Source organism: Nicotiana tomentosiformis, chromosome 3, assembly GCF_000390325.3.
Source record: "Nicotiana tomentosiformis chromosome 3, ASM39032v3, whole genome shotgun sequence".
Classification (NCBI taxonomy): Eukaryota; Viridiplantae; Streptophyta; class Magnoliopsida; order Solanales; family Solanaceae; genus Nicotiana; species Nicotiana tomentosiformis.
In genome coordinates, this window is record NC_090814.1 from 57980838 (window position 1) to 58007514 (window position 26677).

General features: G+C 40.3%; 2 protein-coding genes across 2 annotated transcripts; one reads left to right on the forward strand and one right to left on the reverse strand.

Moving 5' to 3' along the window:
- Positions 1-9361: 9361 nt before the first annotated feature.
- On the reverse strand, positions 9362-10107 carry LOC138907862 (uncharacterized). Its single transcript, XM_070198482.1, has 2 exons — positions 9876-10107; positions 9362-9789 (listed from the first exon to the last, which is right to left on the reverse strand). Exons 1-2 carry the CDS (start codon positions 10105-10107, stop codon positions 9362-9364), a joined length of 660 nt encoding a protein of 219 aa, XP_070054583.1.
- A 6139-nt stretch (positions 10108-16246) lies between these two features.
- Positions 16247-24022, forward strand: LOC138907863 (uncharacterized). The gene is made up of 4 exons (XM_070198483.1): positions 16247-16383; positions 16435-16576; positions 16861-17382; positions 23903-24022. The coding sequence occupies exons 1-4, from the start codon at positions 16247-16249 to the stop codon at positions 24020-24022; spliced, it is 921 nt and encodes a 306-aa protein (XP_070054584.1).
- Positions 24023-26677: the final 2655 nt, after the last annotated feature.

The window sequence follows — 26677 nt, forward strand, 5'->3', positions numbered from 1 at the left end:
ATTCTTCCTGAACACTTGGTTATCAATCACAATGGTAATGGTAGTGCATTTAATAAGAAAAATATTTCTATCATTAGTTTTAAACGCAATTTGTGCAAATCATACTATAGAATTAAAAAGATATCTTAGCCAGCAGAATTGAATATATTGATCAACTAAATAAAAGGTTGATTGCAAAATTTTATAGTAAAAATAAATATTTTTCAGCTTTTGACTCAATAGAAAATGATACCAATAATTACTACTAAGAAGAATATTAAATACTTTAATACCAAGTGACCTTCTACTATACATGTTTGTCGTCAAATTTATTATTTCTTACGTATGTTAGTGCCACCGTATATATAATAGACTAAGTTAAAATTGATCTTCCATTGTATATAGATTAATTTTGAAGAAAACTATGCCCATCATGCTACTGAAAAACTTAGATACGCCGAATAGCTTTTGTAATAGCACACATATGATATATAGAAGTTTTAACAAATAACGTGCAAAAATTATGATACTGGTCAATGTGCTTCTAAGTATATTCTTATCCCTGAATTCAACTTTCGTCTTCCGAAACTAAGGAATATCCTTTTAAATTTATGTGAAAATAATTTTTAGTATGTTTATGTTTTGCAAATATAATAAATAAAGCACAAGGACAAACATCGTAAATATTGGACTATATTTACCGCAATACGTTTTCTTGCATGAACAACTGTATGTTGCACCTTCAAAAGGGATATCAAGATCGACAACAAGAATTCTGGTTAAGGCAGAGAACCCAAAGCATTAGGAGGAAACATATACAAAACAATAATTATCCACAAAGAAGTGTTCATTAAGATACCATCACATTAAATACTTTTAAACTATTATACATAATTATCTAACTAACATGACAAAATTGATCATTGGTGTAAGTTTTGATGATATTCGTTTATTTTAAATTCATGTATTATGCTAATGTAATAATATTTTTCGACATTTAGATGATTGTTGTATTATTAAACATAAAATTTCTCTCATTAATTAAATTTTATTGTTCCTTCATATAAATGATATTTAAATCATCATGTGTCATTAATAACGTGCAACGCACGTTCGTAGACACTAATCACTTAAAATGCACCATATAGTTAGGTAAATTTTCTACTACTATTAAGTTAGTCGTCAGCCGGCCACCAAAGATATTCCCATGAAACTTGAAAGTTCCAGCCCACCAAATCCCACTCGGAGTCAACTCAAGCTTACTTTTTTAAAGCAAGTTGGGATTTCTTTCTTTAATTATTTTTGTGCAAACATTCATCTGGGACGGCAAACATGATAGTGATTAATCATGTTCTCAATGTTCTTAGCAGGAGAGCTGTTTAATTTATTTAAGTAGGGCAACGGTAGGATACATTTTTGCTTGCAATAAAAACAAAATGAAGTTAGGTAATTTGGAATTATACCTATGCGTATGGCATGTAGTGGTGCCAAGAGAACTAATGGAATAGAATAATGTGATATTTTCATATAAGAGTTATCCGTGTATGCTTAATTGAGGATTTCGTGTCACATCCATCAGTCCGAAATAAATATTATTTCCTTATTTAATTTGATCATACATACCTAATTGTAGTTGAGACACTCTTTCGAATAGTTTAGACTTTCTTTATTTGAAGTGGTGAATTCAACATTAGAGAAGCATTCTAATCCGAGCCTAAAACTAGAGGAGAGGAAATCATTTCTCAATAACGTTAAAATTATTTTTCAATGACAGTGATTAGTTTTGCTGCCTCGTTTTTTTACAGTTCAATATTAGGCAGTTAGCTGAGGACGAAAGTTAGTGGAAATTCAGGAAACTGAAAAAATAAATTTGTATAGTCGCCTTCTTAGGTTTGTATATTTTCTGTTGTGTCATTGTCAAAGGCGTAGAAGCATGATCGCATATACTTTTTTTCAGTTTCCATAAAATCAGCCTAACTGCGTTGGTATATGTATTGGTCAAAATCTACCGTCGACCAATTAGGGCGAGGTAATATCGAGGGAAGAGTCAATCGAGGTCGATCAGGAAACGGCGAAGCTCGTGATCGAGATGTCAACAATGACCGAAGTCGAGCACTGTGGAAAGGGTCGTAACAACTAGTTTTTAGAATAGTATAATAGAGGAAATATTCTAAAGAATATTCTTGGCACATGTACTATTAGGTTTTTTTTTTAAAGATATGTCCCGTATAAAGAGAAAAACGATAAGGAAGGGGGCATGTGATATTCACCGGATAAGAATAGACTTCTGATAAAGATTCTCTCTCTTGTAAAAGATACAAAAATTACTTTTTCATCAAGATTCTTGTTCATATTATTCCACATTTTTCCATCAGATCCGAGAATAGTTCGAACATTCTAGAATTTATCTGTCACTCATCATTGTGAGGAAGCACAATCATCTAGTTCATTCATTATTGGGTGAACCACTTCTCCTATTTACTTAATTAAATTTTATTTATTGTTATTTATTGTTAGTTACTCCTCCATTATTGCTCATACCTTTTGGAATATTTAATGTATGTTATTGTTAGTCTCCCACTAAATCTGTTTCACATTATCCACATGTTCAGAATTCGCATTTAGAGATATTATCATTAACTAGGTTTAACCATCATTACATAAATACAATAGTTTTAACCGAAAGTTATACTTTTTGACCAAACAGTATACAACGTACATTGAGGCGTGAACAAAGTAGTTAACTTGTCTAAATATATCTACTAGTCAGAAAGGACTCAGCAGAGGAGGACCCATGTGTACGGGTGAGGGGTCATCGGACCCCGTAAACTTCGGCCAAAATTATGTATATATATACGTATATACTTTGAAAATGGTTAATTTAAAGCCGTTGGCACCCTGAATACTAAAATCATTTAGGGGGCAATAGTTGAGCAGAATAATATGTATAAAAAGCTCTGGGTCCGCCTCAGGAAAGGAGCATACATATTACTAATCAATCAAAGCCTGAGAATAACTGCCATCTTATTCTAAATGGTCCAACATATTTGCTCTCTGGTCCTGAGATATTAAACGTAAAGAAGGAAGAATTTAAGGGATACTAAAACCAACCTTTTCGGACCTCTCTAAGGTCGTAGAATAACCTAAACTCCTCGAACAGAAACCCTATGCTATGAATTGTATTATAGGTACATGTCCAGTCGATGGTGTATTCAGTGCATGTAACAGGTGGAGCTCTAAAGCAGCACCTTTAAGTAGAAATGTTTACATTGTGGGTCTGCAGTTTACATTTACCAGTAATAGGAGAAGGACACCTAACCCAAAATTTTGAGTACTAAAGATTAATAAGAATGTCTAACTGCTAATTAGAGCAAGTAAATACAGAGTTAAAAAATTAAGAAGAAAAACATGACTTCGTCCATAAGTAAGGGAATTCATTATCCCTTTTGAAAGAATATATTTTCTAGCAACCAAACACCAAAAAATAATTTCTTTACATAAGATATTTTCTTGAAAAACAATTTAATTCCAAACACACCCTAAATAAGTATTCAATGGCTAGATTAAGTGCATAAAAACGATTAACAATTCATTGTTGCCATATTTTAGTAAGAAATAATTTACTACCTTTGTTCATGAATATTAATATAAGTTCAAGATTATAAGACCAGATAGTTTTATAGAGAAGAATTGAATCTGGTTTTTGTGTGACGTTTATGAAGTGGTTTGTTTTCTTCTTTTCTGAAACTTATTCTGAAGGAAAGTTTTTTTGGCGTTGTTGTCATTATAGCTACTAGTAAAACAAAAATTGTACTTTGAAGTTTTGATGCAAATACAATGTCTAATTTATTTTAACACTTGTCTTCATCCATAGTCAGATAGTGGTTATAGATTACTCGTTAACGAAAAATTTTATTTTGTGCCTCACGCTAGTTGTGTGAGTCCTTTTTTTTATCTCACAATTTTGTTGATCCAAAAGTGTAAGATATGGGTCCACAAATTTGTGAGATAAAAAGAGGCCTCACGCAGTCAGTTGTGGTTGTATAAGGCACACCATAAATATTTTTTTAGGGATTCTAGATATATAATCCAAGTGGGACAATGTCCGATCATTTTTTTCTCAATCGAAATCTATGACGTTGAAGAACGGAATGATAACCACAGGATTCCACCTCTCTATTTTTCAACCCCATCACAATTATACAACCCTAAATAAAACAAAGCAGAAGCACCATGCATAATATATACTTGTCCGATCTTGTATGGAGCCAATATAAGTTTGCTTTGATGGACCATTTCACAGCCTAATATTGTTGAATGAGCACTCTTCTTAATTGCTAGTCAAACTTATTATTCTTCAAAATAGTGCCATTGTTCTCTGTATTGTAAAGCTGTTAGATTACTCTACGTAAGAACGTACGTTCTACTTCTTCCTTTCAGCTTGGGTGGCCGCCATAGATGTTGATGATTTAATAAGAGTTTTTTTACAGGTCAACTATTTTGCTACTTGACTTATTAGACTAGTACATGAACCTGTGGAGTTAATTTAATGTCGACACCAATCATCTTAAATCAGTGTCGTGACATTGGAGTCCTTCCATCATACTATTCATATCCTACTTATCCCCAATTTTTGGGACCAAATATACTTTCCAATTATGCGATTTAGAAATAGAGGTTATGGCATGTAAATATTTCACTTTATAAATTACACATCAGAAAATAAAAGAAATCACCAAGTAAAAATTTAATTTGTTTTAAATAAAGAACAATTAAAAACACATTTAATTGTAAACAAAAAAAAAAGGAAAAATTGATTATAGTATAAAACCGATTTTCTAAAAAACTGAATACTACCTTTTATGTTGTAATTTGTTATGAACATGCCCTTTACCAATTATATTATTGGGCTGGTATTTGGGCCAGTTGTTAAAATGAGGAAATACCAATATGGGAATATGTGACGTGGGATCCGGGTTGAGAAAATTCATTAAAATATTAAAGTGAAATAGAGGAAATATAAATGGCAGGAGTGTGTAGTAGTTGTTAGGCGAAACTAGAACTTGGTCTTTTCTTTTCATTTGCTATTTTGTAATAGCAATCTTGAATCTCCCTTTTCTTATTTTTCATTTTTTTGTTCCATGAATCAGTTGCAATATATTCCTCAGTTTGGTTGAATATCAGATTATCGTAACATTTGATAAATATGGATCAATTACATAATTGTTTGTGAATTGTGAGACTGTTACATTTTTTCTTGATAGAAAATTCCAATTTTTCTTCTGTAGTTTCTGCGCACAATATTGTTATCAAATTAAGTGAATGCAGAAAGCATCGTTTTCCCTTGGATCAAATTACCAAATTTAGATGTAAAAGGAAGCTATGTTTATATTTTCCAAATGTGGTCATCAAATTCTACATGAATTGTGTTTTCAATATTGGCGTTTGTCAAAATTAAGGACAATTGCGAGTTGATCTACAACGACAATGATTCTATGACCTAGGGCTCATGCATGGAAGAATTTTCTAGAAGCAAACAATAGGAATGAGGAAGAAGTTTTCTAATTAGCTTGAATGAGTACAAGAGAGCTGCCTTTATAGACTCATACACACGTGACTATCACGTGACTCTAACTGCTACTATCAGTATTTAACTAACTCTAATAACAGTTGTACATTAGCTGGCTTATTATACACTAACACTGACAGTTATTTAGCTAACTATTTCAATACTCTCCCTCAAACTGGAAGGTGGAATACATCGAGCACTCCAAGCTTGGATAAAAGCAGTTGGTGCTGAGCAGTTCCCAGAGCCTTTGTCAGAAGGTCTGCCAACTGAGCTTTGGTATTGATATGCTCAGGCAATATTAGATCATCTTTAATGGTGCCTCGAACAAAATGACAGTGTACTCTATATGCTTTGTTCTTTCATGATAGATGGGATTGAATGCAATTTGGATAGCTTCCTTGCTATCACAAAATAATCTCACATGCTTAGTGACAGATATATTCAGCTCTTCTAGCAATCCAGTTAACCAAATCACCTCTGAAACTGCAGTTGTCATACTTCTATATTCTGCCTCTACTGAGCTTCTACTCACAGTGTGTTGCTTTTTTGATTTCCATGATATAAGAGAATCCCCCAGCTTCACAATGTACCAGTCACCGACCTTCTGGTGTTTGGGCAGGCTGCCCAATCACTATCACAGTACATAATTAAATGTGTGCATGGACTGTTTTTCAACAAAATACCCTAGCCAGGTGACCCTTTTAAGTACTTACCAATCTGAGTACTACTTCCCTATATGAGACCTTAGGTTGCTGCATGAATTGGCTAAGCACTTGTACATCAAAGTTGATATCTGGTCTGGTGATAGTGAGATAGATCAATCTCTCAATGAGCTTCTGATATGAGGTAATGTCTGTAAGAATAGGATCTGTGATCCCTCCTACATGTGCATCATAGTCTATTGTGGTGAACTTAGCATTTACTTCCAAAGGTGTATTCACTGGTTTGGCTCCACTTAAGCCAATATCAGAGATTAGCTCAAGGGTATATTTTCTTTGATTAAGTAATATCCCCTTCTGAGATCTCAGAACTTCAATCCCCAAGAAATATTTGAGCTCACCTAAATCTTTTACTGTGAAGTTCTTATGTAGTGTTTGTTTTGCTTGATCAACTAATCTTCCACTATTTCCGGTAATAAGGAGATCATCCACATATACTAGAATGATAGTTATCTCCTCACCTTCTCTTTTGATAAATAAGGAATGATCATAGGGACTCTGAATGTAGTTAGTTGTTTGAAGAGCATCAGTCAGCTTGATGTTCCATTGCCTGGATGCCTACTTCAAACCATATAATGATTTGAGAAGCTTACACACCTTATACTCCCCCTGGTTTTAGAACCATTGAGGCAAAGCCATGTAGAATTCTTCTAATAAATCTCCTTGTAGAAAGGCATTATTGACATCCATTTGGTATATAGGCCAATTGTGTGAGGCTGCAACACCAATCACTGTCGTGACAGTTACCATCTTGGTAACTGGAGAGAAATTTTTATGGTAATCCAATCCTTCTTGTTGAGTGTAGCCTTTAGCTACAAGTCTTGACTTGTACTTGTATACTTCTCCATTTGGCTTATACTTGATCTTATACACCCATTTTGACCCAACTGCTTGCTTCCCTTTAGGTAGGTTTACTAGCTCCCAAGTCTGATTTTGTTCCAGTGCATTAATTTCTTGTTGCATAGCTTCAATCCATTTCTGGTTTTTGGATGCTTCGTTGAAGGTTTTTGGTTATGTATGAGCTGAGAATAGGCTGAGATATTCTTGATAGGCTGCAGACAAGTGACCATACCTCATATAATTGGCAATGAAGTATGGACATATAGTAGGCTTTGATGGAGTGATGACATAATCCTTCAGCCAAATAGGTGGCTTGGTTACTCTCTTTTCTCTGCCACAATCAGGAATTTGTTCACCAATAATGACTTCTTCAACTGGTTCTGTAGCCTATATCGGTTCTATGGGATCTGCAGATGCATTAGACTGTGAAGAGGTGGCATTGTCTTATGTGTTTGTAATTTCTGTTATCTGTATCTCATGATCAACATTGGAAACTGGTTTTGCTATTTCCTCCAATCCAGCAGAGTTATCTACTTGTTAAAATGGGAGGTTGATCCTCATACATATTATAATATTGTGTATGTTTGACATTGCTTGTCATGTCTGTAAGAGGCATGAACAACACCTCTTCTTCCTGCTCAACTGTATTGACCTAAAATGAGAAAATCTCTTCTTTGAAGCTGACATCTCTGCTAACAAAGAAAGTTCTTGAGTCTAGATCAAACAGTCTGTATCATTTCTGAGTCTCAGAGTACCCAATCAGTACTGCCTTTCTAGCTCTTGGAGTTAGCTTGTCACCCCTAGGTAGATTGCTTGTATAACACAAACAGCCAAATACCCTAAGATGGTCCAGTTTAGGCTTCTTACCATGAAACAGTTTATAGGGTGACTTCACATCCAACACTACAGTAGGTAACTTATTGATCAAGTAGACTGCAGTCTTTACACATTCTCCTTAGAATTTGACAGGGATGGAACTGTGAATCTTCGGGGATTTTGCAACTTTCAATATATGCATATGCTTCCTTTTTACTATTCTATTCTGTTGTGGTGTATAGGCACAACTGCTTTGGTGAATTATACCTAGAGAAGAGAATAATTTATTACATTGAGAGTTGAAAATTCTGTTCCATTGTCTGATCTTAGTGTTTTCACAGTGACACCAAAATGATTTCTTATCATTGCCAGGAAATTCTTGAGTATAATTGAGACCTCATACTTTGACTGTATCAGACAGATCCAAGTGTATCTATTGTAATCATCAATTATGGTTACAAAATACTGCTTTTTATCAAATGTAGGCTTTTTATAGGGTTCCCAAACATCAACATGTATTAGCTGAAAGATACTACTGGGCTTACTTTTACTATTAGGAAAGCTTAACCTGACTTGTTTTGCCATTGGTCATACTGGACAGTGTTCCTGCACTATGCCATTGGCTTTATTTCTTAAACTAGGTATGTGTTGCATCGCAACTGCTGATGGATGACCTATTCTTAAGCGCCATAGTTTTACTCCATTTTCATCTTTCCTTATTATTGTTGCACCTACAGTAGGTTTCCACCCTCTTTGAAGAATATAAAAGCCATTGTTTTCTTTATCAATCTCCATCACCTCGCCATTGTGAAGTCTTTGAAACACACAGTAATTAGGAAAAAAAGTGATTGAACATAGTAACTCCTTGGTTAACTTCGAGACTGAAAGCAGATTGAACTTGAAGTCTGGTACATGTAACACATTTGTGATTTTTTGACATTCTAAGATCACTGTACTGCCTGCACTTCTTATGGATGATTTATTCCCTGTTGGTACTTGTACTCTACTATCATGTTATTTTTCTAAACTCCTTAACTCTTCTAATAACTCTTTGCAGGGTGTAATGTAATGTGAAGCTCCAGAATCAATTATCCACTCACAAGCATATGTAGTAGATAGCAATGAAACATTACCTGCTACCATATTTGTATTGCAATCAGTTGGTGGTGGCTTATTCAGCAAACCCATCAGTTGTGAATATTCTTTCTCAGTGAAGAAATGTCATTGCATCTGATCTTCTGTAGCTGCATTATTGGCATAAGGTCTGAAACCTCCACCAGTTTGTGCTCTCATATTCGATTGTCCTGAGTTTCCACCAAAATGTCCTGCTTTAATTTCTTCTTGCTTTTAAAATCTGGAGGATACCCTACAATCTTGTGACAATTCTCCTTTAAGTACCTTTTTAACCATAATATTCACACACCAATCCTGTAGCCTTCTACTTAAAGCCTTGTATCCTCCCTGCAAGCATAGTTAGTGGATCACTATGAGTGTCCACTAAACCTAGTGATCTCTGGCTTTCTTCCTGAGTAACAACAACATAGGCCTCATTCACTGTCACAACTGGTCTTCTAGCAAGGATGTTGCTTCTCACATTGTCATAGCTCTCATTTAGGCCCATAAGAAACTGCAGCGCACGCTGTGACTTTAAGTGGACTACATATGTCCTAGACTCTTCACAATCACAGGAAGATAGTGGGGCTAGAACATCCAATTCATCCCATAGGTCTTTTATTTTTGTGTAGTAGCTAGTCACTGAGTCTAAACCTTGCCTCATTATTGCAATTGCAGTCCAAAGGTGATAAATTCTAGTGAGGTCTAATTTGTCAAACCTTTCCTGAAAATCATTCCAGACTTTTCTCGCATCTGAGGCATACACAATACCCGGCATTAACTCAGTCGAAATCCATGACAGTAGTGACTCCCAATCCATGACAGTACTTTCGCGTTACATTTTTCCCATTGTTCAGCTAATTCACCTATGTATCTACTTTTCACACAAGATCCGTCTACAAATCCTGGCTTACCCTTTTCTCGCAGAGCCAATTTCATTCTCCTGCTCCACAGGGCATAATTCTCTGGCCTTGTGAGCTTAATTGAGATTAAAACCAGCCCTGGAGTATCTCCTGCTTGGAGAAATAGCAGATGAGTGTGATCAAGTGAGCTTACCTCATTTTCGGCCATATCTGCAGATTTCACCTCGAAAAATAGCTCGATTTCATCGGAACTTTGCGCCGATGAAGATTCCTCACGATCACCGCTCTAATACCATGTCAAAATTAAGGACAATTGAGAGTTGGTCTACAACGACAATGATTCTGTGACCTAGGGCTCATGCATGGAAGAATTTTCTAGAAGCAAACGATATGAATGAGGAAGAAGTTTTCTCATTAGCTTGAATGAGTACAAGAAAGCTGCCTTTGTAGACTCATACACACGTGACTATCATGTGACTCTAACCACCACTAACAGTGTTTAACCAACTCTAATAATAGTTGTACATTAGCTAGCTTATTACTCACTAACACAGCCAATTATTTAACTAACTATTTCAATAGCATTCCAATATGAAAATAATAATATTTCAATCCGTGGTAACGATCTAATTGGAGTTCGACGAGTCGATATTAGAATGCAAACAAAAATCGGATAGTGATAAATTAGGAAATAATATAAAGGTCTGATATACACGTGATTAATAAATACCAATCTTATCAATTGGGAAAAAAAGTAGCTAACGAAACAAACAAGAAAACCCTGGTCACTGGTCAGCACAAAAATTGGCGCGCAATACATTGGCTTTACCCCAAGTAAGTTCGACGACCAAGTCTTGTCAATACCACACATTTGTTCTCTTTCTCCTTCTTCATATTCATATATTTCATGCGTAATGTCAATTAGGAAGAATCACAAAGTACAATGGAGCTGGTGAGTTTATTTCACCTTTTGTCATTCTTTTTATTAAGATAATCCGTCATCATCCATAATGAGATGACTTGTTTTTTTCCAATGAAACAGTAAAAAGCCAATTAGACTGAAGGGGGGAGATAAGGGTTGCTCTAGTGACCGCGGAGCCATGTTTAACCAAGAAGTGTCAACTAACATCCTTTTAATTTTTTTTTGTTTTATGCATATATATTATATGTTAAATCTCTTTATTTCTTTTATTTATTTATTTTTTTATATTTTGGCACTCGGGAGTGAAACTCTAGCTTCACTATTGGGTTGCTCTAACAAAGTGTGTTAGACATAATGATGAAGAAACTTTCCTTTCTTTCTTTCTTTCTTTTTCCTTTAGGTTTTTCTACAATAAATTGCCACCACCTTTTTGGATTTAAACGCACGTGGGACAACATCATTTTGTTTCCACAATATTGCCATACGATTATTAGAAAATGAAATATAATAGGACGGAAGGTAAGGATGATGAAGACAGGAGTGGTGGAAGTGTAGTAGGACTACACAAGATTACGTTTTACTACTAATAAGCACAACAAATTTCATTAATTTTGGTAATTGACTCCAAAGCTTTTGCTTATGATTTGTTGGTACTTTATTGATCAAATTAAAATATGTTTGATTGTGGAGAAGTACTTGTCACAAGAAGATTGCTCCACATGAAGAACGATCTAGTGGGACAATTGTATACGGTCGAAATCGAGCTCGCTTACGACATGGTAGGCCAGGTTCGAAACATGGCAATAAAGGACTGAAGATCGACCCCAAGTCCCACCGGGCTAGAATTCGGGTTTGGAACGCCTGCCTTCGAGAATATCGAGGTCGTGATCCCGGAATCGATCCTAGTCCCGAATGAGCTCGAAGAAACATTGTTAGCATAACAGAAGACCGAAATATCCGTGACCGATCGGATATGACGGCGAAAATTTCGGCACGTATCAATGAGGAACTGGCAATTGACAAATCAAGAGATTATTTACCTTTTATAGAATTGTACCTAAAGTAGGACTCATCTACTATATAAAGGGGGTCTGATAATTCATTTCCCATATTGTAACATGCATATACATTATTATTTTTCTCTTTAAGTTTTTGTTCTTCTGTATCGTGATACCGATCAAAGTGCATCTGGCTCGAGGGTGGCTAACCTTCCGGGACTAAAACTGTCCAATTCGTGTGGTTTGAATTTACTTTATCATTGTTTATTTCAATTGCAACTTAATTTATCACTTTGTATCAAGTTAATCCGTGTATCCTTAAAATCACTTACAAATTTAATTATTATCCGATTTTGAGGGTAAACAGTTTGGCGCTTACCGTGGAACTAATGATAATAGTGGTTATTTGATACAAATTTCCATAACACACACTACTTTACACTTGTTCCTTGAAGTGTCTCTAATTTCAGGTTAAAGCTCAAAATGTCAAACTCTCAATCAACACCCCTACATGTTGACAATGAGTCCGGCCATCACAGTGAAAATAATAACATAGTGCCCAATGATGAGGTACCGCTCGTTGATCCCATCGAAATTCGGGTTGCGGACCCTATTGACGCTAATTCACATGTGGCTATCAACGCAAACCTGCCTACCGATCCCGAGAATTACGTCTGTGGTGGAGCCTGATCGGCAACTCAAAATACACAAACTATTGAAGGAGACAAGATCAATTTACGGATGATCTTCGAAATGTTATAGGCTCAACAGGCGACGATAGCTCAGTTACAGAACCAAAATCGCACATCGAGCAGAATTGAACCCGATCCGTCCCGGAAAGTCACCCGCAGGGATGAATCGGTTGGTAAGAGATCGAATGAAAATGAATCGGGGACTAACCCCGAGATCATAAAGTTGCTCGAAGAACTGACAAAACGGGTAAAGTCAGGGGAGAAGAAAATCGAAGCTAATGACAAAAAGGTAGAAACCTACAATTCCAGGGTCGACCAGATCCCAGGCACACCACCGATATTGAAAGGCCTGGATTCAAAGAAGTTCGTGCAAAAATCTTTTCCTCCGAGCGCGGCTCCAAATCCAATCCCTAAGAAGATTCGCATGCCCGATATTCCTAAGTATAACGGAACAACCGACCCAAACGAGTTGCACGAACTTAGGAATATTCCAAAGTCATACACATGTACCATCAAAGGGAACGACTTGGAGGATGATGAGATCTAGTCTGTCTTGTTAAAAAAGTTTGGGGAGACCTTGTCAAAAAGAGCTTTGATATGGTATCACAACTTACCTCCTAATTCTATTGACTTATTTGCTATGCTTACAGATTCTTTCGTGAAAGCATACGCCGGGGCTATCAAGGTCGAGACTAGGAAGTCGGACCTTTTCAAAGTAAAACAGAAGGATAATGAGATGCTCAAAGTTCGTTTCCCGGTTTCAAATGATGGACCTGTCACCAGTCGTTGATGATTGGGATGTTCAGGCTTTCACCCAAAGAGTCAACATTCGGAGCTCGTTGACTTCATAGCAGTTAAAACAAAACTTGGTGGAATATCCAGCTGTCACTAGGGCCGATGTCCATAACCGGTATCAATTGAAAATCAGGGTCGAATGTCCATAACCGCCGCTATGTAAGAGTCAAGAGAGACATTGATCGTTAACTGAGATCAAACAGGGATTGGTATCAGTCGTACAATGAGGACCGAAGAAACAGTGGGTCCGGACTAAACTCTATGAAAATGAAAGGAGAAGTGATCGAGGTCAGAGCAATCGGGGACTCATGAGCAAAAATAACTTCAACAGGCCCACCGGACCTAAAGAAGCGCCAAGATTATCAAAGTATAACTTTAACGTTGATGCCACCGCTATCGTATCTGCCATCGGACGCATCAAAGATACCAAGTGACCTAGACCTTTACAGTCTAATACAACCCAAAGGGATCCCAACCTAATGTGCAAATATCACGGCACTCATGGCTACAGAACAGAAGACTACCGACAATTAAGGGAAGAGGTAGCCCGACTGTTCAACAACGGGCATCTCCGAGAATTCCTGAGTGATCAGGCCAAGAACCACTTCAGGAACAGGGATTCTAATAAGCAAACCGAGTAGGAAGAGCCTCAACACGTCATTAACATGATCATTGGTATAGTCAACATTCCCTAGGGTCCGATGATAAAGCGCACTGAAGTATCCATCACAAGGGAAAAACGTACTTGGGATTACGTACCGGAAGGAACTTTATCTTTCAATGATGAAGACATTGAGGGGATCGTGAAGCCTCATAATGATGCACTGGTAATATCGGTACTCGTAAATAAATCTCGAATTAATCATGTGTTAACTAATCCAGATACCAAGTTTGTCACACCCTGAAGTCGAGGAGCGCGGCCGGCGCTCAACCGAGTGAACCCGGCCAAACAAGCATGTTAGATTTCATTCTACCCACACTCATCCATGAATAAAGAGGAGATTCACTCCATTAATTAAATACTAAAAAGATTTCATTAACAACTCCCTTTTCATTTCCATTAGTAGCTTCATTCAAAATTTTCAAAATATTATAAGTTTATAGATATAATGAAAAACATGTTTGCCAAATGCCAACATTTCTAGTTCAATATCCAACATCATACACCACCCACAACCTGTCTACGAAGCCTCTAAGTACGACAGAAGAATAGTATGGAAGTGGCGGCAACAAGGCCCTGGCTATACCTCAAGACACAAAGTCTAACATCAAGTGATATCGGGCCCGGAATATAGTAGGGCTCACCAAAACCTGCTGAATAGGGAGTAACTGCTAACGAGGACCAAAGTTGCCCGCTGCTGAATCACCTGCATCCATTGAAGATGCAGCGCCCCGGCGAAAGGGACATTAGTACATATAGAATAGTACTAGTATGTAAAGCTAACTGTCCTCTTTCAAAATAGAATGCCAATGTAAGAAAGGAAAAATCATGGAAACAACAATCAACAATCAATAATATCCAAATGCCAAGTTAAAACCTAATAATTTTCAAATTACGAAGATAATATTATTTTTGGAATACCACTATTCACAATACCAATATTCACAATATCAATACCATCGTACTTTTAGCATGGAGTCCGACCACGACCCGATCGGCTAGGCCATCTCATTAGAGATGCCAACCGCAATCACTCTTAATACCAAGACCACCGTACTTTTAGCACAGAGTCCGATCGTGACTCGATCGGCTAGGTCATCTCATTAGAGACATCAACCACAATCATAATTTTAATTATAATTTTCAGCACAATCACCACCATGTGTGCGGCATGGTATCCGATCACGACCCGATCGGCTAGGCCATCTCACCATAATGCCGTGTGGATCGATATCATACTTTTCTATCAATCATCTTATCCCAATTAAGGGGAATAATTTTATCATATCAATCTCATCCCAAATAAGGGGAATAATTATAATCCACTCCTACACCGACACGTGTAGTTTCGAGGTTAGGTTATTTCAGCCTACCATTCCTCAGTGACTATCGATACTCCCAAAAATATTTTTGATTTGCTTACAAAGGAAACAACAATACAAATGCATTTACCTTATAACCTTTCATACCGTATATAGCCACATTGGCACTTTCAACAACTTTCAACATCATTATTCCATTGTCTCTCTTGGCAATGCATATGATTCTTCATCTAAGGCACAATGGACGTATTTTATATTCCACACATTTATTTTTTTCCTTCTCATGGATCATCATCATAAATATCAACAAATAGAATATTCTGAAAATCACAACTTTAGGTTCATTAGTAATGAAGACTTTAAACACAATGGATTTCTTTCCAAGGAATGGATTAAAATGATTGGCAATCAAAGCACAATTTAAAATCATAAACGTGTAACACACCATTTCTACTCATGATTATGCAAGAGCTCAAAATATGTTGGAAATATCTACCAACATATTTGGTACCACTAGATGGTGAGGACTCGTACTACCAGTCATGAGGGTCAGCCACCAGTACCACCAGCTAGGGTCGCGAGAGGCCGAGGCCGCGGTAGAGGCTGTGGTAGGGGCAGAGGTGTAGCCCGCACCGTAGCTGGGACAGTACCTACAAATCTACCACTTGCCCCAGATCAGTACCAGATTCTAGTTGTTGATGCACCAGCTCAGGCACCACCTGTGCCTATTGTGATTCCAGGCCTTCAGTAGGCCCTGGCTCAAATTCTAACAGCGTGCACCGGCTTTGCTCAGGCAGTCTCTATCTCGACGGCCGCAGCCACTTCTCAGGCCGTGGGAGGCACAGGCACTCACACTCTCATCGCTCGCACACCCGAGCAGGTTGTCAGGGACTCCCAACACAGGTGGCACCACCAGCCCAACCGGTTGCAGCTGCACATGATTATGTGATTCCTGCTATGCCTGAGGATAATAAGCGTAGGTTGGAGAGGTTTGGTAAACTCCAGCCGCCACCTTTCAGTGGCACAGAGAGAGAGGATGCTCAGGACTTCTTAGACATGTGTCAGAGGATACTTCGTACTGCTGGTTTTCTGGAGTCTTATGGGGTCTCATTCACTACTTTTTAGTTTTCTGGGGCTGCACTCAGATGGTGGGAGACTTACGAGAGGCGTAGGCCTATTGGCGCAGCACCCCTTACTTGGCAGCAGTTCTCCGTGGTCTTTTTGGAAAAGCTCGTGCCTCGTCCCGCAGAGAGGAGCTGCAGAGACAGTTTGTGCGGCTTCGCCAGGGTAATATGTCTATGAAGTAGTATGAGATGCGATTCTTGGAGTTGGCCCGTCATGCTATCTAGTTGGTTCCCACGGACATGGAGAGGATCATGAGGTTTATTGATGATCTCACTTTTCAGCTACAGTTGCTTATGACCAGAGAGAGGGTGTCTGGTGCTACCTTTAATGAAGTTGTCGACATTGCTAGGCAGATTGAGATGGTTCGCGGTCAGGAGAGGGTTGAGAGGGAGTCCAAGAGGCCTCGTGGTCAAGGTGGATTCAGCGGTGCTCCTTTTGGGGGTTAGTTCCAGCATGGTAGAGGTCATCATTTCAAACATGCTCAGTCAGCTCTGGCATTTCACCGTGGTGCATCATCTGGCCATCGTTCTCACAGTTCTCATCAGGGACACTCATCATTCGGTGCCCTTCCAGCTCAGAGTTCAGCTCGTGCTCCATCAGTTCAAGTCTCATCCATGCCAGGTTCTTCTGCCAGTTATCTCGGTGCTAGGGGTTCCCTTCAGTTACCGCCACCAGCACCGAGGAGTTATTTTGAGTGTAGGGAGTTTGGGCATATGTGGAGGCAGTGTCCTCATCGTCATGGAGGTCTATCTCAGCAGAGGAGCCAGACTTCAACTTCAGCACCAATTACTTCACCACCTGCCCAGTCAGCTCGGGGTGAAGGTCAGTCAGGTAGGGGTCGCCCTAGAGGGGGAGGCAGATCAGGGGGTGGCCAGGCCCATTTCTATGCCCTCCCTGCCAGACCAAATGTTATTGTTTTAGATGGTGTGATTACAGGTAGCGTCTCAGTTTGTTACAGAGATGCCTCTGTATTATTTAACCCTAGTTCCATGTATTCATATGTTTTCTCGTATTTTGCTCATTTTCTGGATATGCCCCATGATTCTTTAGTTTCATATGTTCACGTATCTACTCCAGTGGGCGATACTATTATTGTGGACCGCGTATATCGGTCATGTGTGGTGACTATTAGGGGTCTGGAGACCCGAGTGGATCTATTGTTGCTCAGTATAGTTGACTTTGATGTGATATTAGGCATGGATTGGTTATCTCCATGTCATGTTGTTCTAGATTGTCACGCAAAGACCGCGATGTTGGCTATGCTGGGATTTTCGAGGGTTGAGTAGAGCGGTTCTGTAGATTATGTACCTAGTAGGGTGATTTCATATTTGAAGGCTCAACGTATGGTTGAGAAGGGTTGCCTATCTTATTTGGCTTTTGTGAGGGATGTTAGGGCAGATACTCCTACCATTGATTCTGTTCTGGTAGTACGTGATTTTCCGGATGTGTTTCTTGCAGACCTGCCGGGCATGTCGTTTGACAGGGATATTGACTTTAGTATTGATTTGGTGCCGGGCACTCAGCTCATTTCTATTCCACCATATCGTATGGCACCGGTGGAGTTGAAGGAATTGAAAAAACAGCTTTAGGAACTCCTTAATAAGGGGTTTAATCATCCTAGTGTGTCACTTTGGGGTGTACCAGTTCTATTTGTGAAGAAGAAGGATGGTTCCATGAGAATGTACATTGATTACAGGCAGTTGAACAAGGTCACAGTCAAGAACAAGTATCCTTTGCCTCGTATTGATGATTTATTTGACCATCTTCAGGGGGCGAGGGTGTTCTCCAAGATTGATTTGAGGTCCAGTTATCACCAGCTGACGATTCGGGATTCGGATATCCTTAAGACAGCTTTCAGGACCCGATATGGCCATTATGAGTTCTTAGTAATGTCTTTTGGGCTGATCAATGCCCCTACAACATTCATGCATTTGATGAACAGTGCATTCCAACCCTATTTGGACTCATTAGTTGTTGTATTCATTGATGACATCCTGGTGTACTCTCGTAGCCAGGAGGAGCACGCTCAGCATTTAAGGATTGTATTATAGAGATTGAAGGAGGAGAAACTCTATGCAAATTTCTCCAAGTGTGAGTTTTGGCTCAGTTTAGTAGCATTCTTGGGACACGTGGTGTCCAGTGAGGGTATTCAGGTGGATCCGAAGAAGATAGAGGTGGTGCAGAGATGGCCTAGACCATCCTCAGCCATAGAGATTAGGAGCTTTCGTGGTTTGGCGGGTTACTATCGTCTCTTTTTGGAGGGATTTTCATCTATTGCATCGCCCTTGACCAAATTGACCCAAAAGGGTGCTCCATTCAGGTGGTCGGACGAGTGTGAGGAGAGCTTTCAGAAGCTCAAGACTGCTTTGACCACAGCTCCAGTGTTAGTTTTGCCATCAGCTTCAGGTTCTTACACTGTGTATTGTGATGCCTCGAGGATAGGCATTGGTTGTGTTCTGATGCAGGAGAGTAGGGTGATTTCCTATGCCTCGCATCAATTGAAGACCCATGAGAAGAACTATCTTGTCCATGATCTTGAGTTAGCAGCCATTGTTCACGCCTTGAAGATTTGGCGCCATTATTTGTATGGGGTTCATTGTGAGATCTATACTGATCACCGGAGTCTCCAGCATCTGTTTAAGCAGAAAGATCTTAATTTGCGTCAGCGGAGATGATTGGAGCTTCTTAAAGACTATGATATCACTATTTTGTACCATCCGGGGAAAGCCAATGTGGTGGCCGATGCTTTGAGTCGCCGGGCGAAGAGTTTGGGGAGTTTAGCATATCTTTCGGTAGCAGAGAGACCTCTGGCATTGGATGTTCATGCCTTAGAAGACCAGCTTGTGAGATTAGATATTTCGGAGCCGAGTCGGGTGTTGGCTTGTGTGGTCTCCAGGTCTTCCCTTTATGATGGTATCAGGGAGCGTCAGTATGATGACCCTCACTTGCTCGTTCTTCAGGACAAGGTTCGGAGAGGTGATGCTAGGTATGTGACTATTGGCAGTGATGGTGTGTTAAGGATGCAGGGCCGGATATGTGTGCCTAATGTAGATAGGCTTCGGGAGTTGATTCTTGAGAAGGCCCACAGTTCGCAGTATTCCATCCATCTGGGGGCCGCGAAGATGTACCAGGATTTGAGGCAACACTATTGGTGGAGGTGGATGAAGAAGGATATATTTGAGTTTGTAGCTCGGTGTCTCAACTGTCAGCAGGTTAAGTATGAGCATCAGAGACCAGGTGACTTGCTTCAGAGGTTAGAGATCCCAGAGTGGAAGTGGAAGCAGATCACTATAGACTTTGTAGTTGGGCTCCCACGGACTTCAAGGAAGTTCGATGCTATTTGGGTTATTGTGGATCGGCTGACCAAGTTAGCGCACTTCATTCCAGTGGGCACTACTTACTCTTCAGAGCGGCTAGCTGAGATTTACATCCGAGAGATTGTTCTCATGCATGGTGTCCCAGTTTCCATCATTTCAGATAGGGGGACTCAGTTTACATCACAATTTTGGAGGGCCGTGCAGCGAGAGTTGGGTACTCAGGTTGAGTTGAGCACAACCTTTCACCCTCAGATGGACGGGCAGTCCGAGTGCACTATTCAGATATTGGAGGACATGTTACGTGCTTGTGTCATTGACTTTGGGGGTTCATGGGACCAGTTTCTGGCACTCGTGGAGTTTGCATATAACATCAGTTATCAGTCGAGTATTCAAATAGCTCCGTACGAGACTTTATATGAGAAGAGGTGTATATCTCCGGTTGGATGGTTTGAGTCGGGTGAGGCTAGGCTTTTGGGTACAGACTCAGTCCAGGATGCATTAGATAAGGTGAAATTGATTTAGGAGCGGCTTTGCACGGCATAGTCTAGGCAGAAGAGTTATGCGGACAGGAAGGTCCGTGATGTATCTTTCATGGTTGGGGAGAAGGTTTTGCTGAAGGTATCACCCATGAAGGGTGTTATAAGGTTTAGGAAGAGGGGCAAGTTGAGCCCCCGGTTCATTGTGCCTTTTGAGGTGCTTCAGATGATAGGGGAGGTGGCTTATAAGCTTGCCTTGCCACCCAGCTTGTCGAGTGTGTACCCAGTATTTCATATTTCCATGCTCCGAAAGTATATCGGAGATCTGTCCCATGTTTTAGATTTTAGCACGGTTCAGTTGGAGGGTGATATGACTTATGATGTGGAGTCGGTGGCTATTTCAGATCGGCAGGTTCGAAGGTTGAGGTCAAAGGACATAGCTTCAGTGAAGGTGCAGTGGAGAGGGTAGCTTGTAGAGGAGGCCACCTGGGAGACCGAACAGGAGATGCGGAGCAGATATCCATGCTTATTCGAGACTCCAGGTATGTTTCTAGACCCGTTCGAGGACGAACGATTGTTTAAGAAGGGGATGATGTAACAACCCGGCCGGTTGTTTCGAGAGTTATACCCCCATTCCACTATTTCTGCTTCTTTTTGTGCTTTTCAGCTATTTTATGATATACCGGGTTAGTTGGTTCGAGTCCGGAGTGGATTGAGACACTTAGTCTCTAAAGTAGAAGCTTAAGTTGGAAAAGTCAACCGGATGTTGATCTATATGTAAACGATCTCAGATTTGAATTTTTATTGTTTTGTTAGCTCCATTAGATGATTTTGGACTTAGGAGTGCGTCCGAAATATGATTTGGAGGTCCATAGTGGAATTAGGCTTGAATTGGCAAAAGTTGGAAATTTGGCGATTTCGGTTGGCACTAGAAAATTTAATATCGGGGTCGGAATGGATTTCCGGAAGTTGGAGTAGGTTCATGGTGTCATTTCTGACGTGTGTATAAAATTTGAGGTCATTCGGACGTGGTTTGGTAAGTTTCGGCGTTGTTTGTAGAATTCAGAATATTTGAAATTTTTAGGCTTGAATCCGAGGGTAATTTGGTGTTTTGATCTTGTTTTAAGTGATTCGAAGGTTAGCCTAAGTTTGTATGTTGATATATGACTTGTTGGTATTTTTGGTTGAGGGCCTCGGGTGTGTTTTGGATGGTCGACGGATTGGTTTTTGGTGTTTGAGAGTTGCTGGTGTGAATTCTGCTGGTGTTTCCGCACCTGCAGAAGGGGAGTCGCGGGTGCGAGGTCGCAGGTGCGCTTGGGAAGTTCGCAGGTACGGGCATTTCTAGGCTAGGCAGGATACGCAGGTGCGAGATATTGGTCGTATATGCGAGCCCGTAGGTGCGAGACTTGGGGTGCAGATGCGGAGAAGGGGATTTTTGCAAGCTTCGCAGAAGCGGAGGGAGATGCGCACGCGCGAGATTTGGAGCGCAGATACGGAAAATGGGAGGCCAAGGCTGGAGCACAGGTGCGAAGGATTGGCCGCACATGCGAGCCCGCAGGTTCGAGGCCTGGGCGCAGGTGCGGAGGCTGAGGATTTAAGTAGGTTTCGCTAGTGCGGTCCCGCAAGCGCGTGGAATAGGCCGCAGGTGCGCAAAACCTGGGCAGAAGGCATATATTGCACACTTCGCGAATTTTGGTTCATTCTTCACCATTTTCAGTCGGTTTTGGAGCTTTTGGGAGTGATTTGAAGAGGGATTCAAGGGGGTTTTCATTGAGGTAAGTTGCTTGAGCCCTAATACTCGTGTTTATTGTGATTTCCCATTTTTTAATCATGTAATTAGTGGAAATTAGGGATGAAAATGAGGAATTAGGGCTTGGAATTTTGGAGAGTTTAATTTAAGGATTTGAGGAACCAAATGATGTCAGATTTTGATAAATTTCGTATATGTGGACTCGTGAGTGAATGGGCTTTCTAGTTTTATAAATTTTATCGAATTTCGAGAGGTAGGCCTGGGGGGCGGGTTTGAGCCAACCTCGGGATTTTGGGCTAATTTGATAATTTTTCTTGTGGAATTCATTCCATTAGCATAAATTGATGGTATTGTACTGATTGTTAATAGATTCAGAGCGTTTTGAGGCCGAATCGAGGGGCAAGAGCATCGCGGAGTAGGGATTTGATCGGTTTGAGGTAAGTGATGATTGTAAATCTAGTCCTGAGGGTATGAAAAACCGGATTTTGTATCATTTTACTATTTTGAGGTGACGCACATGCTAGGTGACAGGCGTGTGGGCGTGCACCATTGGAGATTGTGACTTGGTCCATCCTGTAGCAATTGTAAAGTTGCATATTTTGTTGAAACTATATAATACTTATGAGTTTTAGAAATGAGTTTCTGTAAATTGGGCGGAATGCCATGTTTGGGCCTTATGCCATTGCTGTTTGGACCCTTAGGGGTCTTTTTCTTACTATTCTCTCACTGTTTTCAATTGAAAATCTATACTCAGTCATGGTTATACCTGTTTACTGCATAACTCGATTTTATCACTCTGTTTTGATGCATATAAATGTTGTTTTGGGCTGAGTACCATATTTTTACTGAGAGCTCGAGCGGCTTGAGAGGTTTACGACTGAGTGAGGCCGAGGGCCTGATTTGTGAGGATATTTATGGGATCGGGCTGCACGCCGCAGCATGTTTGATATAGGCCGAGGGCCTGAGTGATTTATGCCATGATTTGGCTTGATATAGTGCTTGGGCTGAAGGAGCCCCTCCGGAGTCTGTACGCAACCCCAGTGAGCGCAAGTACCTACTAAGTGCAAGTGTCGAGTGTTGAATGACTGGGAGGCATGAGTGATTGTGAGGTATGCCCGAGAGGCATGAGTGATTGTGAGGTATGCCCGAGAGGCATGAGTGATTGTGAGGTATGCTAGAGAGGTTGTATATGAGTGATTGTGAGGTTTGCCCGAGGGGCTGTATACGAGTGATGTTTCCCGAGGGGCTGTGTATGATTTCATCATTTTTGCTCACCTTTTTATTGAGCCTTTGTTTGAAACTGTTGAAAAATATGTTTAAACGATTTTTACTGGAACTGGGTTTAAACGAGATGAATTGATTCAAACACTGATTTTTAAAGCTTGTTGTATTTTACCGAGATTTCATGATATGAACTTTATATGCTTTATTCTTCATCACTGCTGCTCAGTCTTTATTTACTATTGTTGATTACTAAGTTGGCATACTCACGCTGCTCCCTGCACCTTGTGTGCAGATCCAGGTGTAGCTGGACACGGTAGCGGTTGTTGACTATTCCGGTTGCAGAGTTTCTCGGGGATAGCAAGGTAGCTGCCTGACGATCGCAGCACTGCTCTTCTCTCTCTTATCTTCCTTTAGTTGTATTTAACTATTTTCCAGACTATGTTAGTCTCGATATTGTTAGACAAATTGTAGTAGATGCTCATGACTAGTGACACTCTGATGTCGGGCTTTTCTTTTCCGCACTTTTGTTTTTGATTTGGACTCATTTATGAAAGTTTTTATGTTAAATAGCCTTGAAATTTTTCTTTGAAATAAAAATATCGGTTTGTTTTGGAAATGAGTCGGCTTGCCTAGTTCCACGATAGGCACCATCACTACAGGGTTAGTTTGGGTCGTGACATAAAGCTACCCGGTTTAGCGCTTGTTTTGCTTCATTAAACAGGCAGGGGGCGTCTACCTCGTTCATCTTAGCTTGGTCTTCCTCGGTTACCAGACATTGAAGGTAGATGGCCACTCCTACAGGGGCAGAGAGGACCCCGAGCATCCTCCGGAATGGAGATGACGATCGACCGCTTCCGGTCAGGATCCACACTCGGAGCTGGGAACCGGCTGATCGATTTCAGGCTTGAGGAAGGCCTACTTGTTCCCTAAGATGGACTTTTCTTCGGGACCTCCAAGTCACCCAATCTGGTGACTTATTCCGTGGCGGTAGAATCTACTCCATCAAAAAAGTCACGGAAGGGGTCGCCTGCTCTGTAGTCCCTCTCGATGGGAGGTTCATTCACCGTCTGAGTCTCGTTATATATGGACTCGATGAACGAGGGCGACTTGTTGATGTCTATCACACCATGTGCTTCCTTTGGGGCATTGCCGACATCCCAGAAAGCTTCGGCTACAGCCTCCTCGTCGGCCTCCCTAACTTTAGGCAAACCGGCCTCACCTCTCTTCGGTTCGGAGGCCCCTTGCTCCCCGAGTTGCGATGACACGCAGGCCATCAGATCGAAGGCTTCCCCTTATTCTTTAGATTCTCCCCTTAACGGATAGAGTGAATCCAAAGATGGTGCTCGAGCACTTCTACTTTCTTTGGATTTGCGCACCAACCTTCTCCTTAGTTTCTTCTTTTCTGAGCTCGGAGAACTCGGAGCCCTCTTCCTTTTCTTATCATCACCCTATCTCGAAGCAGGGGACTAGGCGGAGAAGTTCTCGCCACCGGATGGAGGCCTCAGTGTGATGTTCTTGGATAAACATTCAAAAGGAAATGAAACAAATGAGAACTTAATGACACGAGAGGAACCCAAATATTACTTACTCGGGAAAGGAATCTCACCATGAGAATAGGCCTCCCACCGGCCCTTCGAAAGTTAGCGCCATGATCACTCGAAATACGGCCTTTGTAACACGATGCCCTCGACCCACTCCTTGAGTCGAGAGACTGCATTCGGGACCCGAGCGACAGCTGCACCACCACAAAGCACCGATAAGAAGGAAAGAAAAAGGTATAAAATAAGATTTTGAAAACGAAATTTCACTTAAATTTTATATTCCACTTCTCGGGGAACGACATGCGCTCAACTGGGACCAAGTATGAGGTCCTTACTCGGACGAAACATCCTATCCAACCACTATCCTGATCTTCATCAATACTCAAAAACGGGGCTTTACTGGCCCGACACGCGAGCTTGATCAGTCCCTCCCTCCCCCCCCCCCCTCCCCCCCCGAAAGATTCGGGGACTATATAGGAATATGAGGTGGTCAACGGTGAACGAGTATCCATCTATCTTGCTCACGAAGAACCTAAGAAGGATCATGATCCTCCAGAAGGAGGGGTGAATTTGACCGAGGTTGTAAGGCCCCGTAAAATTTCGACAAGGAATTTAAGGGTTCGTGGTGTCGAGGTAGGCTTACATGTTTGAAGAATTTACTGATGAGTTGATGAAAATTTTTGGAAGAATAAGGCAATTCTGCGGTCTATTTCGCGACCGCAAAACCGGTTTGTGGGCCGCATATCCATCGCATAGTTGAGCAGAGAGTTGTTGAATTTTGCAAGTTGTTTTGCGCCCATTCTGCAGTTGCATGATTTATTTTGCGGCTGCATAAGTGGTCTGCGGACCGCAGAACGGTCGCAGACCTGACCAGTCTAGCCCGGATATTTTAGGACCATTTCGCGGTCCTGTTTGCGGACCGCAGAGTTGAGATCGGAAGGTCCATTTTCTTATTTTTATAACCCGAGCCCATTTTGTTAAATAGCCTTTGGGGTTTATTTTTGGGCCATTATCTCATGATTTAAGAGAGAGATAAGAGCATTTTAGGGAGAGAAGGAGGAAACCTAACATTCTAATCATCCAATCTTGCTCAAGCCTTGAAATGTAACAAGAAATCTCACAAGTTCTTCATCTAAGAGGTACGATTCAATACCATAGTTTTCAATTTTGAATTTGGGTAGAAGATGGTTAATTAGGAGTATAAATCTTGGGTGTAAGAGTATTATTTATACATGCATGTACCAATAAGGTTTGTGGGAAGATATTTGAGCTCAAATAAGTAAAGATTGGGTTGTGGAATGAAGGAAATCTTGTAAAAGAACCTTGTAGTCAAATTTGCACACCTAGTGTTTGATAAAATGCTTAAATGAGTTGAAACCATGAATTCCTAATTTGTGTTCAATTTTGTTATGTCTCAAAATAGATTAGGATTGCTAGGATTTTCGGAATGTTGTAGTAATATAAGGAAAGCTCAAAGCGAGGTATGTTGGATAAACTACTCTCTTAGAATTGAATTCCATGATGTTCCCGTTAGTTTCAAGTATGGTGCCTGTACAGTTTGGGAAGGGGTTTTGATTTGGCTCAAGTTCCTTATTCCCATGTTCGGAGTTGTCCACAATAAATTTGATTGTCCCGAGTAAGCAAAGTGTCTAGAATTATGTATTCAAAATGTGTTCCGAATGTTCCTATCACATTATGTCATCCTTCGGGAATGTGTTCAAGAATGATATGTGTATTAAAATATTATGGCTTTGAGTTGTGTTTTAAATGAGAGTCCATTATGCTTAACTTGGAAAGAATACTCCATGCATCTAAAACTCCTATTGCTCATATGTGTACCTAAAGTCTTGATTTGAAATGCCTTATTGTTGATAATCTATAAGGATGATGGAAAGTGAAAGAAGTGGGTTGAAGATGTAATGTGTGGCCACCGTGCCGATAATGATAGTTATACT